The sequence below is a fragment of the Leptonychotes weddellii genome, chromosome 1 (assembly GCF_054177405.1).
Source record: "Leptonychotes weddellii isolate Sample4059 chromosome 1, ASM5417740v2, whole genome shotgun sequence".
In the NCBI taxonomy this organism is placed as follows: domain Eukaryota; kingdom Metazoa; phylum Chordata; class Mammalia; order Carnivora; family Phocidae; genus Leptonychotes; species Leptonychotes weddellii.
Window position 1 is genome coordinate 155,134,001 of NC_138369.1, and position 18,772 is coordinate 155,152,772.

The window sequence follows — 18,772 nt, forward strand, 5'->3', positions numbered from 1 at the left end:
TGCTGGATGCTTTTCCTGCCCAGACTGTCCTGTCCAGACACAATAATACTTCTATTCTACAGTGCTAATGAAGAAAGTTAGATTATACCTTCATAAATTTCCTTTTCTCACTGTTATCTGTTTCTTCTCATTGTCTAATATCTGAAGACATCTACCTCATCTTTTCCAAGGTTAACCACTTTCCTGCGATGTTGACAAACATCATGTTTCAACTTTTCTGAAATCCTGTTCCTCTGATTATTTCTTCTTGATCCAACATCTGAAACATATTGCTCCCCATTTTTTCCCTAGATCTTTGACTGCAATTTCCAGGGTAGAGAGGGGGTAAGAAGGCAAGGCAGGAAAGATCCACAATTCCTCCTTAGCTATGAGCCAGATTAGTACTGTTCTGTTGACTCTTTACTTTCATAACCCAACTTTTTAAACTGGTGGCTTACCACTAAAACCCCAAAGCACTATTTTTTTTTCTGTTCATTCTTTTTATCAATTTACTGTGACTGAGGTTCTGCCCCATTGAACTACTCAAAACACATTTTTTAATGTAACTTATATCTTCCTAATTACTAAATCAATTCTCATTTTCTTTTTCATCCCTTAATACATTTAATACAGTTAATTCTTCTAAAACTCTTTCCTCCCTTGGCTTTTCACAATTATGTACTATTCTGGATCTCACTAGTCATTCCTCCTTCGGCTTCCCATACGTGCTCTCCAAGATCTGACCTTATCCCTCTGTATTCCTTTTTAAAAACATGTTCTCTTGGAGTCCAATTACTACTCCTATGCCTGAAGAGACTTACTATGCAGATGTTCCTTCAGCATTTCTGGAACTATACTGAACACCCCTCTTGTTCCCCCAAAATATATTTAACCCCACCTCTACTTCATGTCTTCCCTGAGAATGATACATTACCAAACATTTCTGGTGCCAAAATACAGTCGGTCAGTTAGTAAACTAAGTTGACTATTAGTTTTTCAATACATTAAGTGGTTTGGTAGACATAAGCACTGTACACTATTTTCAGTTTTCCTTTTCCAAACATATGAGATAGCTATTCCCACCCTCTAGAAGTCATGGGACTTGCTTTGTCCAGTGAAATGTGAGTGAAATGGAAATTGTGGAAGACTATATTAACTTTGAAATACTGTTAAATCAAACAGTATGAAATGCTGAGCCAACACAATGAAGATGTCTGCCCAGAAAGTCCTGCAGTGAACTTCCCATGAGTAAGCAATAAACACTTACCTTAAACCATTGTAATTCCATGACTATTTCACCATAGTGTAATCTAGTTTATTCTGAATGATGAAAACAACCTTGCTGTCATTCTAGCTAAGACTCTTATTTAATCCCCCAGGGATTATTTAGCATCTTAAATGTTACTTGATTTCTTTTTCCAGCTTTATTGAAGGATAATTGACAAAATTATAATATATTTTAAAAGTACAATATGATGACTTAATATATGCATACATGGTAAAAATGATTCCCACAATCAAGTTAATTAACACATCCATCACCTCACATTGTTATCTTTCTTTTTTTTTCTTTTGAGAACACACTTAAGATCTACTCTCTTAGCAAATTTCAGTGTATGATATAGTATAATTAACTAGAGTCACCATGCTGTGAAAGGGTATATAAACTTTCAGTTTATACCCTATCAACTTCTTCCCATTTCCTTACTCCCCAGATCCTGGCAACCTATTCTTTGTTTCTATGAATTTGCTTTTTTTTAATTTTTTTTATTTGAGAGAGAGAATGCAAGCATGAGCTGGGGGAAGGGGCAGAAGGAGAGGGAGAGGGAGAAGCAGGTTCCCCATTGAGCAGAGAGCCCGACGTGGGGCTCAATCCTAGGACCCTGAGATTATGACCTGAACCAAAGGAAAACGCTTAACTGACTGAGACACCCAATCGCCACCCCCCCTTTTTTTTTAAGATTCTACATGTAAGTGATCCCATGCAGTATTTATCTTTCTCTATCTGGCTTATTTCACTTAGCATACTGCCCAAATGTCATACATAAATGTGAGATATCCATATCTATCTCTATCTCTATATCACATTTTCTTTATCCATTCATCCATTGATTAGACTTAGGTTGTGGTTTCCTTACCTTGGCTACTGTGAATAATGCTCTAATGAACATGGGAGTACAGAAATGGCTTCCAGATAGTGATTCCTTTGTATATAAACCCAGAAGTGGGATTCTTGGATCATATGGTAGCTCCAGTTTTCGTTTCTTGAGGAACTTCCTATAGTATTTTCCATAAATATACATTCCTACCATTCTCCACATCTTCATCAACACTTGTCTCTTGTATAAATGTTACCTGGTTTCTAAACTTTCCTTGCTCTAATCCATTTTGCAAACATTTAACAAGGTAACATTCTCAAAGTAAAACAATGGAAATTACTCCTTTTAAAACAAACTTACAAACATATTTAGAAATGTACTAAAAATAAATTTTGGGCAAGTGAAATTGACTAAGTATTAATTTATTGAGCTGAAGCCAGATATCATCTTCACAAAGTAAACTTCTGAGATAAGTTAAAAACCTGAAAATTTTATCCAAAGATGTATTATTAAATTTTATTATTAAACATCTCAGTATATGATTTTTCAAAGTTTGACATTACAGTAGAGGTAAGATACATAATTTTTCATCACTGACAAATTGCTGACACTGTGTTGCACCTTTATGGTATTAAAAAGATAATCACTTTAATCTCTTGAACTTTTCAGGACAGCAAGATTTCTTTTGGGTAACTTATGCTTCTCTAACATTCCCTTCTTCAAACTTTTTATATTCTTTTTTATATTGAGGATATTAGAGATGGCTATGAATGTTGTTGATTCATGATTCTGGAAGTTTTCTCTCCTTGTGAAATTTTGAGATTTCAAAATTGATATTCAGCTCTTAATTCCTCCTCACAAGATGAGGAGATTCCCAAATCGAACCATTACTTGAAAGACTCCTAGCTTAAATGCATTTAAATTTAATAGTTAAATATATTACTTAAAGGTCATTTTGTTTAATGCTATGATTGTCAGCACACCAAACAATTCTACAGAGATTAGAATTATATTAAAAATTAAATCACTTGGGGCTGGGAATAAACTGGCAAATAGATTAATATGATAGAGTCAGACACAGCAAGAAGGAAAAGAATTTCAAAGAGGGAAGGGTAATAGATATATTCAGTAATCCCTTCACAAGTGTTCTTATCAGAAAAAGTGACTAATATCAACTTCCATCCAGTTGGGTCACAGAACCACAGAAAGCTAGAATAAGAAGAGCCCCTTGAAAGATGATCAGCCTATGGAATTTCACACACACACATAGGAAATCAATTGACAGGCTCATTTGGGCAGAAATTCTAGAAGTGATAATAGTAAATATGCCTTCAGTAATACTATTTAACGCATAGTAATTGCTTTACATGTGTTATCTCTTAAATCCTTACATTAACATTATGAAAACCCACTATTATCCCCATTTTACAGAAGATATAACTGAGGCTTAGAGAGGTTAAACAATTTGCTTAAAGTTACAGAACTAGTAAGTGATTAAAGTATTGAGATTTGAATCAGGCGTTTTAGCTCCAGATGCAGTCTTAAACATTACATAACATTTCAGATGTGTATGTCTAAGCACAAAACGTAGAGGTTATATTGCAAAAATTAAAATGAGCTGTTTGAAGGTGATGGAATTTGATACATTCTCATTTTTTTTCTCAAAATATTTTTTTTAACACCATAAATGCAAGAACAAAAGAAAACTGGATGATCAAAACTATCCCATTTGCTTCCATTATCTCTGTTCTCTGGCGCCTTCATGAAGTTACTCGCTTCTAGGTTTGATTAATGTCTTCATCTCAACGTCAGTCTGTCTCTGCAGGATTTTTCCTTCTAAACCTGGACACCCCGTCCTCGGAGTCCTCAAAGTTCCCCGGGCCACTCAGCCTCTCACCCTAGCTCGCTGGCGGTTTCTACTACGTTTCCTTCCCCTTCGCCTTGGGAAGGTTCACAGCGCGGAGACAGGGAATGAAACATGGGACGAGGAAGGATGTCTCGCCAGTGTTTACTAGGCCTCCACCACTCTCCCTGAGCCCTGCCCCCAGCTTTGAAAAGCTTCCTGGAAATGTCCTTGTTATCACTTCCCCTCTCGGGCTGGGGGCTGGGAGCGGGCGGTCCCCCCGCCCCCGGCTCCCGCTATTCTGCCCGAGCGCTCGCTCGCAGGCGCCGCCGCGCCGCAGTCCTCAGTGAGCGGCGCCCGGGCTCGCAGGTCCCCGCCGCGACGCGCCACCGTCCTGGTCCCCGCCCGCGCCTCCCCCCGCTTCGCAATGAGGGTCCTGGGTGGGCGCTGCGGGGCGCTACTGGCGTGCCTCATCCTAGTGCTCCCAGTCTCCGAGGCAAACTGTGAGTAATCAATAGCGTGCTGTCTTCTCTCCGCAGCAGCGCAACTGAACCCGGAGCCCTCTTGGTAGGATTTTCTTTGCTCCGGCTGCAGCCAGCTTTTAGAAAGTTTCCAGTAAGTCCCGACAATCTCCGGGCTGACGGAAGCAGCCAGTGGATCTAGCGGGCTGTGTAACAGTGGGGCAGGGGCAATTTTTGCCCTGCTCTAGGAGTCAACTGTTGGCTACTGGACGGATTCAAAAACCTGGGGGACACTAAATAACAATGAAGGCATTGCAACACCTACCCATTTGCCCTCAGCAGCTGAAGTTCCCAGAGGACAAGGATGAGCACTTTCCAGTATAACAATAGAGAGAAAAAGGTAGCCTACTAGGTTTTCTCTTGGTACAAGCGGCTGTCCCCAGCCAACACCCCTTGCTGAAATTTTACCTCCCTTTTGCAATTTCTGGACTTTGAGCTTGGTTTGCTTATCTCAACATTGACAAACCAATTGTTTTAGGATCACTGCTGGTTTGCATAGCAGGAGGCAGATGTCATTTTCTAACCTTGAAATCAAAAGGACTGCTAAATGTTGTGTTTCTCAGATCATTTTGTACAAAGTATTTTTGACACTGTCACTGATCTGAGGTCATGGCATGAATTCTCTGTACTTTATCTTTGTATTTCCAGTTCTTTATGTTCCCATGGGTGGATTCAAGGCAGGATGTTCAGTTTTCTCTGAAAAGTATATAAGGAATATCAAAGCATTTAGTACATTTTTTTAAAAGATTTTATCTATTTATTTATTAGAGATAGAGTAAGAGAGAGCGCACAACTCGGGGGAGGGGCAGAGGGAGAGGGAGAAGGAGACTCCCTGCTAAGCAAGGAGCCTGATATGGGGCTCAATCCCAAGACTCTGTTTTCATGACCTGAGCCAAAGGCAGACACTTAACCAACTGAGCCACCCAGACACCCCTTGGCATTTAGTACATTTTGATTGCCAGTTAATTTGTTCATTTTCAAAGTTTAAGCATGGTCATTGATTAAAAATGCTTACTTGTGCTGCGTTTTTTATTCTCAGGAAATGGCATGGGAGAGATAAACTCTGAATTGCAAAAACTTTTAGGCTGCCTAAAGCTCCTGTGGAAACTTTTCAAAGATGGTAATTTTAGGAGACTTAAGTAGGAATTTACTAACATTCCACTAGTTTGTACTAGTTAACTGATTAGGATGATTGAGGTATTTTAAAATTCTAATTTAAAGGTAAAACATGATTTATTGATCTTATATTAAAGAGCTGCAATAGCAGCATTGCTATTCAAACCACTATCACTAAGCCTGTATGTGGACCATATGCGTATAAATTCATTATTTATGTAGTTCATTACAACAATCAAATATTTGCTTGGTAACCAAAGAAGCAAAAGTTTCTTCCCACACTCACTGCTTGTCATCACAGGAATGTGCTAAATCCTTTCTTTTTGTAGAGATTGTTACATTTTCACTGAATCTAGACACAGTTAAAAATGATGTATACGTCTGTGCATGTTAAACACAAGTAATCAAACCATATATATGATGAAATATATTTGTTATGATAGAGTGGAGAAATTAATAGTACAAATATATGACATAAAGAATAGTTGGCCCTATATTGCCTTTATTTTAAAAAGTATGAGTAGTTTAACTGGATTAAAAATAATCTTTGGTTAGCTGATGGGGAGACTGAGGTACAGATGGAATGTTTTTACTCCCTAAGATTTTAAATTTGAAATAGAATTAGAACTCTAAATATTTGATTTATAACTCATTGGTTAGTCCATGGAAATATAATTGCTATTTAAAGAAAAAGGTTTTAGTTTTGAGAGTTGTTAGAATCTATCCAGTTCAACTTCTTCATTTTAATAATAAAGAATTGGTCAGAGATGTTAACTGACTTTGCAGACATTTATATATATGAAAGATATTTTTACTATCTCTTATATTGTTAGTAAATATAAGAGAGAGACAGACAGAAAGGGGCAGAGAGATAGATTTAAAATATATACTGTGTACATATTCCATCATTTGCCACTAAAGGCTGTGGTGAGGAGAAATAGGAGAAAAGCGATGTTCTCTGGCTGCGCTAGTTTGGTCCTATCCAGACTTCCACTGCTAGGTGGATGCAGTCTACCCTTGACATTAATGACTCATATCTGCTTTCTCTTTTTTGCTCTCTTCTTTCCTTCTCTAATTATTCATTGTTTATCTGTCTTTTTTTTTTAAAAATTCCCTTTATTTCAGAGTTCAAAATGTTGCACTGTTGGAGAGATTTTATTAAGGTTGGGAAGAGTTAGAGACAATTTCTGGTATAGCAATGATACCCTGTGCCATATTCTCTTACCATCCATTCTACATGGTAATGCTTCATAATAAACCTTTCCTGTCCACCAAGTTCAATATCCTCTTTATAGCTAAATGATCTATATTTAAATTTTCAAGATATTATGAGAAAAAATGAGAAGCCTGATAGTACATATATCAATATTCTTTAGCTACTAGCAACAATAATGAACACTTGCTAACTAAGGAAGGAAGCTGAGTGGATTTATTGTAAGACTACTGAATGGCATGTTGAATAACTAGGCCAACAGAAGCCAGGGACTTAGGCATTTCAGTGATCTATATAATGGGAAGTCACATGCTGTCTGTGTTAGGAGCTGCTATCAGATGACTGGGTTCTAACTGTCTTCTAGTCCGGGTGTCCCTGCCCATGACTGAAATTCCCAGAAGAGAGAACTTGATCATTTTGGCTTAACATGTCTCTGGAGTCCTGTGACTGACAGCTCCCTAGAATCAGAAGTGTCTGCACATCTCCCACAAAGGAATGGAAGCTGCAAAGGAAGCAGAAACAAAGAAGTCTACACATGCTAATTATTGGCTGTACAACATACACACACGCCCTTCTTTCCATATACACCATTTGGAAATATTTCAAGTATAATGCACATATTTTAATATAATACAAATAACTGAGAACAGCAGAAAGGACCTTCTCCTTAATAGATTCCAGTCACCGCACCCAAAGAGGAAGGCTCATGGCTACCATTTCTTAGTTTACTGTCATCAAGTGATGTCCGTGCCTCGTCTTGTTCGGTCACAATCCCATGTCACCGTGCTATGCTTTATGGATGAAACAATACATTGTTACAATCCATCTCGTATGCCAAAAAATAATCATACTAAAAAAACAAGCAAAAGAATACAAGTACTTTGGGGTGGCCTCTCTTCCTTTTGAGTGGGAGCTGGTATTTATGACCTCCTTCACTCCCCAATTCACTTGTCTCTTGCTTTCATGCAGTTCGCTTATGTTGGATTTTTTTGTCTTCTCTCTGAGATGAACCACGCCCTTATTCAGGAAGAGTCTGAGCCTTGTTGTTCCTACCTATGGATGATTGTGGCCATCTCTTCTTTTATAATTTCTGTTGTGTATAATAGTCATCTTGAAGGAGTAGCACTCCTTCTAGACTTGATTTAGATGTGGCAAAAACACTATTTTGCCTTGATTATTGTCATACCAGTATAATCTTCTTTTTAATTTTTTTTCAACAGGAATAAAGAACTTGAAATGGCTACATAGCAGTCTCAGCTTCTAATTCAGTGGAAAATCTATTAGGTCCCATAGTGAATGCATTTCTTCTTGGTTTACCAATTTCTAGATGAGCAAAAGACAGTTGCAAGGGAAGAAAAAAGCAAAAAATGTGAGAATAGGTCATTGAATTAGCTTCTTATGCTGCTATAACAGAGTACCACAAACTGGGTAGCTTAAACAACAGAATTTATTGTCTCACAGTTCTGGAGACTAGAAGTCTGAGATTAAGGTGTCAGCAGGATTGATTCCTTCTGGGAGCTATGAAGGAGAATCTGTTTCATGCCTCTCTCTTCAGCTTCTGGTAGCCTCAGACATTTCTTGGCTTGTAGATGGCATTTTCCCTATGTCTTCACATCATCTTCCCCCTGTACATGAGTGTCTCTATTCCAAATTTCCCCTTTTTATAAAGACATCAGTCATATTGGATTAGAGCTCACCCTCATGGCCTTGTCTTAACTTGATCATCTGCGAAACTCCTTTTTCCAAATAAGATCCTTGTGACCCTTGCACTAGATTGCCTTGAGAAGAAACACAACGGACAATCCTTAAGTGGACCATTCTATCCCCTCTTATTATTAAGAACTTCTCTGGTGTGGGGCTATCTTGTGAGTATTCCCCTGGAACACAAATAGTCTCAGCTCTGGGCAATTCTTACCAAACAACCTTGTCTCTCGACCTGATATCTAGCTTTTTATGGGTCTCTGAACATATAGACAGACCATTTTCAACCATTCAGGAAGCAGAATAGATCCAGATCTCATTCTAAGCAAAGTGGACACTGAGAAATACTGCTTATATGTCTGCCCATTGTGAGGTGTTCGTTTCTCCAAACATTCTGTTTCTCCTCAGGATCACCCTTGAGAGAGGCTGTCGTTTGTTTGTTCATTGCAGGCTGTGGCTTCATAGCAGGTCTCCCTCTGGCCCGTGTTGGTCTATCACAAAGAAGTATCTGTCAGAGATTTTGTCTTCAGTAGGTTGATTTTCATCCTCACTAGGTTGGTCATAGGCTTTTCCTCGTGAGACTTTAAAGAGGGGTTGAGGTAAGACTTCTTCACATCAGGAGAGTGAGCAGCCTGCATAGACCACTTAGTTGTGCCTATAGTCCCATCCTATTCACACCACGGGAACACGTCACGGCTGAACTTCTGTCACAACTAAGTTTCTGGCTAGATGGAAAAGGTAGCATCCAGTTCACAATGAGCTGTTTAAATCACCTGGTCACCAGGTGTCCTGTGGTTGTATTTGCAGACTTCACTAAAGTCTGAAAGGATGCCAAGAACAGTTTCTCAAGGGTAGACTAATTACTGGCAGAAGGAAATGTGACTTGCTCTCAAATCGTAAGGACCTCTACTGAAATTCTTCTTTGGGGACTTGCTGTGGTGCCTTGGATAGTACCAGAGGACCCTGCCGTCCTAGGGACAATTTGACATAATTGGATCTGATGGGTCACTGGCTAGTCTGACTGACAGACTGCTTGATTCGAACTTTGAACTAGCTAGAGAGCATTTTCTTATTCTGGTTTCCATCTGCATCTGGCAGCTTTTGGACTCATATGATAAATAGACCAGAGTGGAGTACCTAAAAATGGAATATGCCTCAACAATAAGGGGTCCACCGATATGTATGCTTCCATCTCAGTGTTGAATGCCCAGGTATATAAAAACTTGTCTTTCACTTGGGCAGGAATATTCCAGCATGACCAAATTGTTGCTGAAAATAGCTCATGCCTGGGGAAGGAAACACAGTTTGGAGTTTGGGTTTTATTGGACCTATAGTTAGGTACTTGTAGGACACAATGCCCTTAATCAACTGACCCTCATGGGCCTCAGTTCTAGGCAGCAAACCTTAGATTTTAGATGTTTTTTCTTCTCTACAGGCCAATATCTAATAATCACTAGAAATCTTTGGAATCTCTTCCCTCAGTGCAGTTACCCAGTGCAGTTAATCTGCGTGGGAGAAAACAAGAAGAAAAGTTCACCGTATACAGGATGCTTCTTCAAGGGCATCTCTCCTCTCCTTCATTCTAGAAGTTCTGGATCCATCAACTGATTCAAGATTGGTAATTAAGGAGAGGTGGTGATTTCTTTGAATTGTACAACCTCTATTTTACTAACCCAGGGAGTTTTGAATACAAAAGTTAATGAGGAATTTTATGGGTTGTCTTCCCATCTCATTCTAGGGAGATGTTCACCTGTTAATTCTTTCTCCAAGATTTGATCACTACACTCACCCTGACTTTGATTCACGTGAATATGAGCTGCCAACTAAGCTCAGCCACCCTGGGTTCCTCCCATTCCCCCTGAGATCTGGGAGCCCTGTTTCACTGCAGGCCCTGCCATTAGCATTTCCAATATAGGGAGAACATCCAGTAAAATGCTTTTTAGCAAGCCCAGTGATTTCCTTACTAATTGATATCTATGATAATCATGAACATACATTCTTTTATTTCATAATGGGGAGTGGGATGGATAAGTGAGAAAGTGAATAGGTAGGAACCACGTGAAAGATCCAAGCCAGAATCTATCTCCTAGTCCTTGTCAATTCTTTCTTTGATATTATGCCGAGGAATGTCTGGCTTTTCAGAGTTATTTAGTGTGTGCCAGAGTTGTCTAGGATGCCATTAGCCAACAAAGCCAACTGTTTGAACTGGAACTGGTGACCCTAGCTAGCACATGGAATGAAATCAGCAATATTAATACATTTAGCCTAATTCAAAATTACATAGGCCTTTTTGTATTAGTTTTCTATTGTTGTGTAACCAATTGCCACGAACTTAGCCTCTTAAAACAATGTAATTTATTTTTTTAATAATTTTTACTTGAGTTTTATTTTATTTTAAAAATTTTTATTTATTTATTTGACAGAGAGACAGCGAGATGGGGAACACAAGCAGGGGGAGTGGGAGAAGGAGAAGCAGGCTTCCCGCGGAGCAGGGAGCCCAATGTGGGGCTCGATCCCTGGACCCTCGGATCATGATCTGAGCCGAAGGCAGACACTTAACAACTGAGCCACCCAGGCGCCCCCATTTTATTAACTCATTAGTCCAGGTACAAGTCCAGGGACCTGCTCAGGGTCTCACAAAGCTAAGATCAAGGGGTTCGCCAGAGCTGAGGTCTCATCTGCGGTGTTCTCTTCCAAGTGTATTGATCTCTCCAATGAGAGGAAGGAGAGAGGAGATCAATGGAGGACGTTTGCTTGTGCATGAAAGTGACAAAACTCCATTCCACTTATAATTCCAATAGCCCCAACCCAAGGAAGCACATGGAATATTTGGTCAGCATTGTCTCTGTTACAAATATTCTTCCCCTAGGGTTAAGATTACTGTTTCTTCCTCTAAGAGAAGCACAAACACATATTGCTCATTTAACCTTTGGTAATACAGATTACAAAATGTGAGGTTGTATTAACTATCTATTTGTTAAATAGAGAGGGCATAATTAACCATGCCCAACAGACCTAAGCTGGGGACATAGTATAATGACATTGAACTGGCTGTTAATGTAGCAGGGTGAAAAAAATATGGTAACAGTTAATACTGAAATTATTTCTTTTGTGAGAATTCTTATTATTTTACCTTGAGAAGTGGCTTTAGGTTTAGAAAGTGAAGTCCTTAAAACATGGTCTATAACTTTGCTACTCAAGAGTAGTTCATGAACCAGTAACAGCAGCATTACCTGGGAGCTTATTAGAAATGAAGCATCTCTGGCCTCATGCCAGACCTACTGATTTAGAATATTCATTTTAAGAAGACCCCGGGTAATTCCTATGCACACTTAAAATTTGAATCATGCTGGTGTCTAAGGAGATAGGAGAAAAGGTTGATAAATGGTTCTGCATGAGAAGTAAATAGAAGTTGCAGGGGTGGAAGTAGGAGGCAACCAGGGAGAGGGAAGGGGAGAAGATGTCAGAGAAGGGAGAAAAGAAGCTGAGCCATATGGCAAGACAATGCAGCTTTTAGGAATGCCTTCAGTAAGATTTTTTTTTTTTTTTAGAGAGAGAGAGAAGAGAGAGAGCACGAGCAGGGGGACGACAGAGGGAGAGGGACAGAAGGAGAGGGAGAGAGAGAATCTTAAGCAGGCTCTACACCGAGCATGGAGCCCAACGCGGGGCTCAATCTCCCGACCCTGAGATCATGACCTGAGCTGAAATGAAGAGTTGGATGCTTAACTGACTGAGTCACCCAGGCGCCCCATCCATTAAGAAATTATTATATGTGAGGTGGACAGAGGACCTTTAGGAACTGGCTTAAGACTTGACTTTAAATTGCAAAAGTTGTTTTAATGTAAACTATAGCCCTTTGTACCTCCCCCCTGCCTCCTACTCTCAGGGTTTCTTCAGAAGAGGTTGATTTCCATATCTAACTGGATTAAGAATGAAGAGAAGGGAATAGTTCCATAAGATACAACTGAGGTGAAGAGTTTAGTGAAAGCTAACACTCAAAGCCAATACTGACCATAAGAACTTCAGCTCCAAAAGGAGGAAGAAATCTTTTTTATTTTTTTTAAAGATTTTATTTATTTATTTGACCAAGAGAGACACAGTGAGAGAGGGAACACAAGCAAGGGGGGTGGGAGAGGGAGAAGCTGGGGGAGTGGGAGAGGGAGAAGCAGGGGGAGTGGGAGAGGGAGAAGCAGGCTTCTCGCTGAGCAGGGAGCCCAGACACTTAAAGACTGAGCCACCCAGGTGCCCTAGGACGAAGTCTTGAGAGACACTGGAATTTTTATCAGGTGTGGGATTGGGGTTTTAGGATTCCAGTCAGTTAATCAAAAAGGGCAAGATGATATATGACATTAGCAAAACTCAGATTATCTTTAAATTTAAAGCTTTGATTGAGGGTAATGTTTTGTTAATGCTAGAAGAAAAAAACTCACCTTGGTGATGCAAAAACAAATAGTAGGTCTTGACTCTTTTTCTATTGGGTGATGCAAATCCTTTTTACCTAAATATTCCTATTTTATTTTACATGTATCTGGGAAATACATATAAGTAAATAATTATAATAATTTTGGGGGATGGGCAAGAATTCAGTAATTTTAGACAAGAAAATACTTCACACAAAAGATTGGAAGAAAATGGATAACATTTTAATAGTGTCTTTAGAAAGTAGAGTTATGATGCTTTTTATTCCTTGCTTACTTTTTTGCTTTTAATAAATATAATAACTTGGGGCACCTGGGTGGCTCAGATGGTTAAGCATCTGCCTTCGGCTCAGGTCATGATCCTGGGGTCCTGGGATCGAACCCCACATCGGGCTCCTGGTTCAGCGGGGAGTCTGCTTCTCCCTCTCCCTCTGCCTCTCCCCCGCTCATGCTCTGTCTCCCTCTGTATCTCTGTGTCTCAAATGAATAAATAAAAATCTTTAAAAAAAATAAATATAATAACTTGAGTTATTAACTTCAGTGTGAGAACACCATTTCATTTGAGTTTTATTTATATTACATTGTTCTAAATATGGAAATTGAGTCCTCCAGGCTTGAGGGGAAGTGAAACAAGGATAATTTATCTAGATTCTGAGTGTTTCTACAGTGAGTAAAGTAATAGGAACTGGCTCTCACTAGTTCTAGGCCATTAGTATAATTCTTCTTAGTCCTCTTGTTCATTTTTTGGAATGGACTTAAAAAAGACACATTCAAAAACAATGGCTTTTAAATCTTCATAGAAATGGTAAAAATACAACTTCCTGCTTTTGTGTGATAGTTTCCATCTTTCAAAATGGCAGATTTGGGGGTGCCTGGGTGGCTCAGTAGGTTAAGCGTCTGACTTCGGCTCAGGTCATGATCCCAGGGTCCTGGGATCAAGCTCCGCATTGGGCTCCTTGCTCAGCGGGGAGCCTGCTTCTCCCTCTCCCTCTGTCTGCCGCTCCCCCTGCTTGTGCTATCTCTCTCTCTCACTCTTTCTCTCTCTGTGTCAAATAAATAAAAATAAATAATAAAAAAAAATGGCAGATTTGGCATTTTCTCATGGAGTTTCACAGCTGTTCTGTGATGCACCTTCCCAACTTTAGGAAAATGTTACTTTTACTCACCCTCTACCAAGAGTTGTTATCCCATGTTCTCTTCCTGCTCTCCTTTGAACTTCTTGAGGAAGTGGTTTATTCTAGCAGTCTCTATTGCCTCTCTTCCTTCTCACCCTCCCACTGGTCTTGGTGATTGGGACTGTTAACAGTGATCCTATTGTTAAATCAACTACATTTTGGCTCTCATCCTAAATAATGGTAATTATTATTAACTTTTTTTTTTGAGAGACAGAGACTTAGATTAAACTACTAACTATATCCTACTGACTCCCTAACATTTTTAAACCATTCAAGTAATCCATGATTAATATAATCTAGTTTGGGAATACAGATATGCACTAAAAATATGCATCTGTAGTCCCACCAGCCAAAGTAATGTTTTGCTCTATATTCTTCTAAGCAACTTTGTCTGCATATATATATATATATTCTTAGAAATTAAAATACATACATACAAGAATGGAATTGTGCTGTAATACTATTTTTTTCTAATATTTTTAACTTGATGTTTCACCTAAAAATATGATGATGGTTTTCATGTCAATAAAATCTGTCACACTTTAAAATAGATTTATAGTTTTTCTTCATATATGTTCATCATAATATATTTAATCAAAAATATATGTTTGGAAATTTAGATTATTTCCAATGTTTTGCTTATATCAATAAAATTGTGATGCACATATTCATACATATTTCTTTACATATGTCCTGTTCATTTCCTCAGATTAATTTCCTAGAAATTGAATGGTTAGCTGAATATCTAAAGGTTTTGAATACATATTGTTAGATTTCTCCCTGGAAATTTGCTTTTAAAAGTATATTTAAGAGTGCCTACTTGCTCTCATCTTTGCCAACATTGAACATTAACTTCGTTTTAAATCTTTGTCAATGCAATAGGAATAAAAATGGGGGTGACCTTTTTGGGGTGGGAGAGAAGTAGTCCATTCTATTTTTCAGTTCATCCATTAACTTTAAAGAGCAGCTAGAAATAGTCACTAACCTCCTTGCCTTACATATTAGTCTGCTTGGACTGGTTTGACAAAATACCATAGTTTACATGGCTTAAACAAGAGAAATTTATTTTCTCACAGTTCTGGAGGCTGGAAAATCCCAAGATGAAAGTGCTGACCAGTTCAGTTTCTAGTCAGGGCTCCCTTCCTGGCTTGTAGACCTTGATTTCTTACTATGTTCTCACATGGCCTTTCCTCAGGGTCTGTATGCTTACAGGGAGAGAGCTCGTTAATGTCTCTTCTTATAAGAACATGAATCCTGTAGGATTGGGGCCCCACCCTCATGACCTCATTTAACCTTCATTATTTCCTTAGAAGCCCCTTTTCCAAATAGAGCCACAGTGGGGATTTCCACTAGAACATATAAATTCAGGGAGGTGGACACAAACATTCAGACCATAATGCCAAACATTCAGATTCAGTCCATATGCCTTGTCAAGTAGAACACAAGTTCTGTTTTTTTGTGTGTTTTTTGTTTGTTTGTTTTTTGTTTTTTGTAACTGTGGAAGAGGAGAAGTAGGTTTATTTTACTTTGTGGCCAATTTTTTAAGTGGGCCTGAGTTTCTGTATGTTAAATGTACCTTTCCTTATTACTTGTTTTATTATCCTTCTTCCCCAAATCCTTATCCAAATCATTTTCTCCTCTCTCCTTAATAAATTATTTTATTCCATTGCTATTTAGACTGTGTCTTAAAGCCTTTTAGAAAGTCAAGAAGGAATTCTGAGGGTCTGGCAGGAATTTAGAAATTGAATTATAAGCGTCTACTCAATACTATACCAATATTCCAAATAATCTCATTTCCACATCAGCACTTAAAAATAATGTATCTTAAGAGTCAAAAGGGATGTATCCAGAGTCTTTCTAAGCCTTGCTTCATATCTGGGAGATATGAAGGAAGTAGGATAGTGCAGAATTAGGTCAACTCTTTCACTGTTGCCTTTAAAAATGTCCAGGAACAGTTTGCCTGTTGCTTTTCCAAACATGAACACAGACACAGGCCAGTGAACTAATAATATTAATTGATGCTATCCTAACAAATAGGTCAAATAGAACAAAAACACAACTTTTCCTGTGCTGTTACCTCTTGGTACATGATGTCAAAAGCAGATGCTGTTCTGGTGTCCTAGTGTGTCGGAGATGAAAAAGACAAGGAAAGCTGACCGCGTGGAAGATCTTCTGCACGTCATAAAGGAGGCCTCCTGCTGGAGCCTCAGGAAGTATAGCCAGTTTGTGGTGTAGTTATCTGGAGAAGGAAAGAGAGGGCTAGCAAATCCCTCTCCCTGCCTTGCCAAAATCTGAACTCTGAGTCCCTTCAAACGGAGTACTATAATTTATCATTCACCAACAGCAGACAAATCAAATGAAAGAAATGATTAATGTTGTGTTTGGGTTTTTTGTTAGTTTTGTTTGTTTTGGGGGGATTATTAAGCTGTCTGTTCTGTCTTTTGGGTAGAAGTATTTGTTGTTTTGGAAGGGATAACAGATAAGTACCACTTTCTCTGTCTATGGCTACAATCAAAAGGTTTTAACCTTGGGGAAACAATGGCAGAGTGTTTGATTTATTCTTCTTTTTCTAGACTAGGCACTGTAAATTAAAATTATAATTAAATCTCAGAGTAAGAAGAGGTCCATGTCACTTCTGTTGTGGCTATAAACAGTTCAGGCATTGTTTTCCTACTCAGCCAGAATGGGGGTTGATAGTCACATTTTTTTTTTTTTTTAATGGCACCAACGGCTTCTTCTACTTATAAATAAATGCCAGTCTTCATCTTTTTTAATCCAATGTTTTAGGACTTACCTTTATACAACATATAACTCATAGATTATTTCCTCTTTTTCTTTCCCAGATTTAAATTCTTATCCAGATCTATTCCTTATGATTTTTCACTCTTTTAAAGTATTTCTCATCAGCCTATTTATTGCTTAGTCCTCTTGAAGAATGGATGCATATATAGTTCACCTTTAGAGAATACTTTTTCTAACACTTTTCTAACCTTTAACATAATAATATGAGAACACTCAGTTGCTCAGCAGCCTAGTCCTCAATATAAACAAAAATAAGAACTTGAGAGGAAAGCAAGTGTAGTAGTTCTCTTTAAAAATTTAACTAAAAAAAGGTTGAAGTGTAGCATGCATCCAGACATGGCATTTCTTCCTGAAGTCTAACACAAGCTTCTCTGAAAATTGGTGATAATTATATAGGCCAACAAATGCCTAATTAAAAATCTATCTTTTGGTTTTCATAGTCCTTGCAGTCTTCACATTTTTAAATATTCCTCCTCAATTAGAAATCTTCCGTGATAGAAATCTTTATGAAAAAAACAAAAGATTTTATGTTTGATTACTATGTGAGTATTTTAAATAGAGTTAGTAATATCTGGACATATGTTTTCCCATCATTATTAATTAACAGTGTTTCTATATTACATGCAGTTCTGTTTTTCTTCAGGCTTTGACTAAAAACATGCCATTTCAACAGTTGACACACATGAAGCACAATTACATCTCAAAGTATTATCTAGTTGTTCTATTTGTACATTGAAAACAATTTTCCCCTGCTTCATCCCACATTGAAGCAGAAACAAAGATTCAAACACTCTGCCAACCCAATTTCTAGCCAGAGATTTTCTCTCAGACGCATTTTTTTTAGGGGTAGTTCTTCATTCTTGGGATGACAGACAAGTAGGGCCTGGGAAAAGGAGAGACAGAAAGCAGAACTAAAAAAGAGATGAGCTTTGGAAGGAGGAATGTGAGAACCATCTTGGCAAAAGACAAGAGAGCAGAATGAAAAGATTCAGAGGATGGGTTATCCCAAAGCTTGTATTTCCTTCATCTGCAACCTCACTCTCTTCTGACTGATCAGTACTGGGCAACCTGCAGATCGGTGGTCCTAACCAACCCCTGAACAGAGGGTGGCAAGTTTGAACACTTCAGTGGGAAAAGAGGGGCCTCAGGAAAGGACCTCCCTTTGACCAGGTGGAACTGAATTGAACACTGGGAAATTCTCCTCTGACCAGAGGGAGTGCTAATCCCACTATCTTTATTTACAGGTGCTTTTATGAAGTACCAGTAACAATAAGTGACTTTTTTGAGGATAAGACAATCAAATCTTATGCTCAAAAAACAGAGATTTGCCCCCACAGAAAATATCGAAGGGAACATATGAAAGCTGTTAAGACAATTTCAAAAAGGAATTCCAGTTAATGTTTGAACAATGGTTATGTTATTGACGTAATTGTTCAACCTGCTATGGTCACTATTTTGAAGAGGGAAGACTTAGATAAGTTAAAAATGTAAATAGTTCAGTCATTCTTCTAACTTGAAAGACTCATAACTAAACATTATACCTAACAATATGAATCTGAAGGTAACACTTTTCAAGCAACAATACTCAGGTTTTAACAGACTTTCTTGAAAAACTTCTTAATCCAAAGAAGTGAAACAAGTGATCAGAGACAGTGTAGTAATGCAAAAGGAAAACAGGTTTTGGAGGCAGGCTTCTGTTCTCAGCTGTGTGAGCTTGGTAAGGTTAACTCAACTTCCCTGAGTTGTAGTTTGTTCATGCATAAAATGGGAAAATTACTGTCTACTTAGAACAGTTGTGATTAGTATTAAAGGAGATAATGTAAAAATGTCATATACTTGCTTATATGCCATGACTATTATGATAAATAATGGAACTTTGTAGATATTCCTGCAGTCTGGCAGGGT

The 18,772-nt window shown here is 38.4% G+C and overlaps 1 protein-coding gene across 1 annotated transcript in view; it reads left to right on the forward strand.

The window, feature by feature from the left end:
* Positions 1 to 4,231: 4,231 nt before the first annotated feature.
* The window catches only part of PROS1 (protein S), a 61,406-nt gene continuing 46,865 nt past the window's right edge, over positions 4,232 to 18,772 (forward strand). Inside the window, exon 1 of the mRNA XM_081798443.1 lies at positions 4,232 to 4,424. Within this exon, the coding sequence (XP_081654569.1) occupies positions 4,349 to 4,424 (76 nt within the window). The 5' untranslated portion in view covers positions 4,232 to 4,348. The remainder of the gene's footprint in view (positions 4,425 to 18,772) is intronic.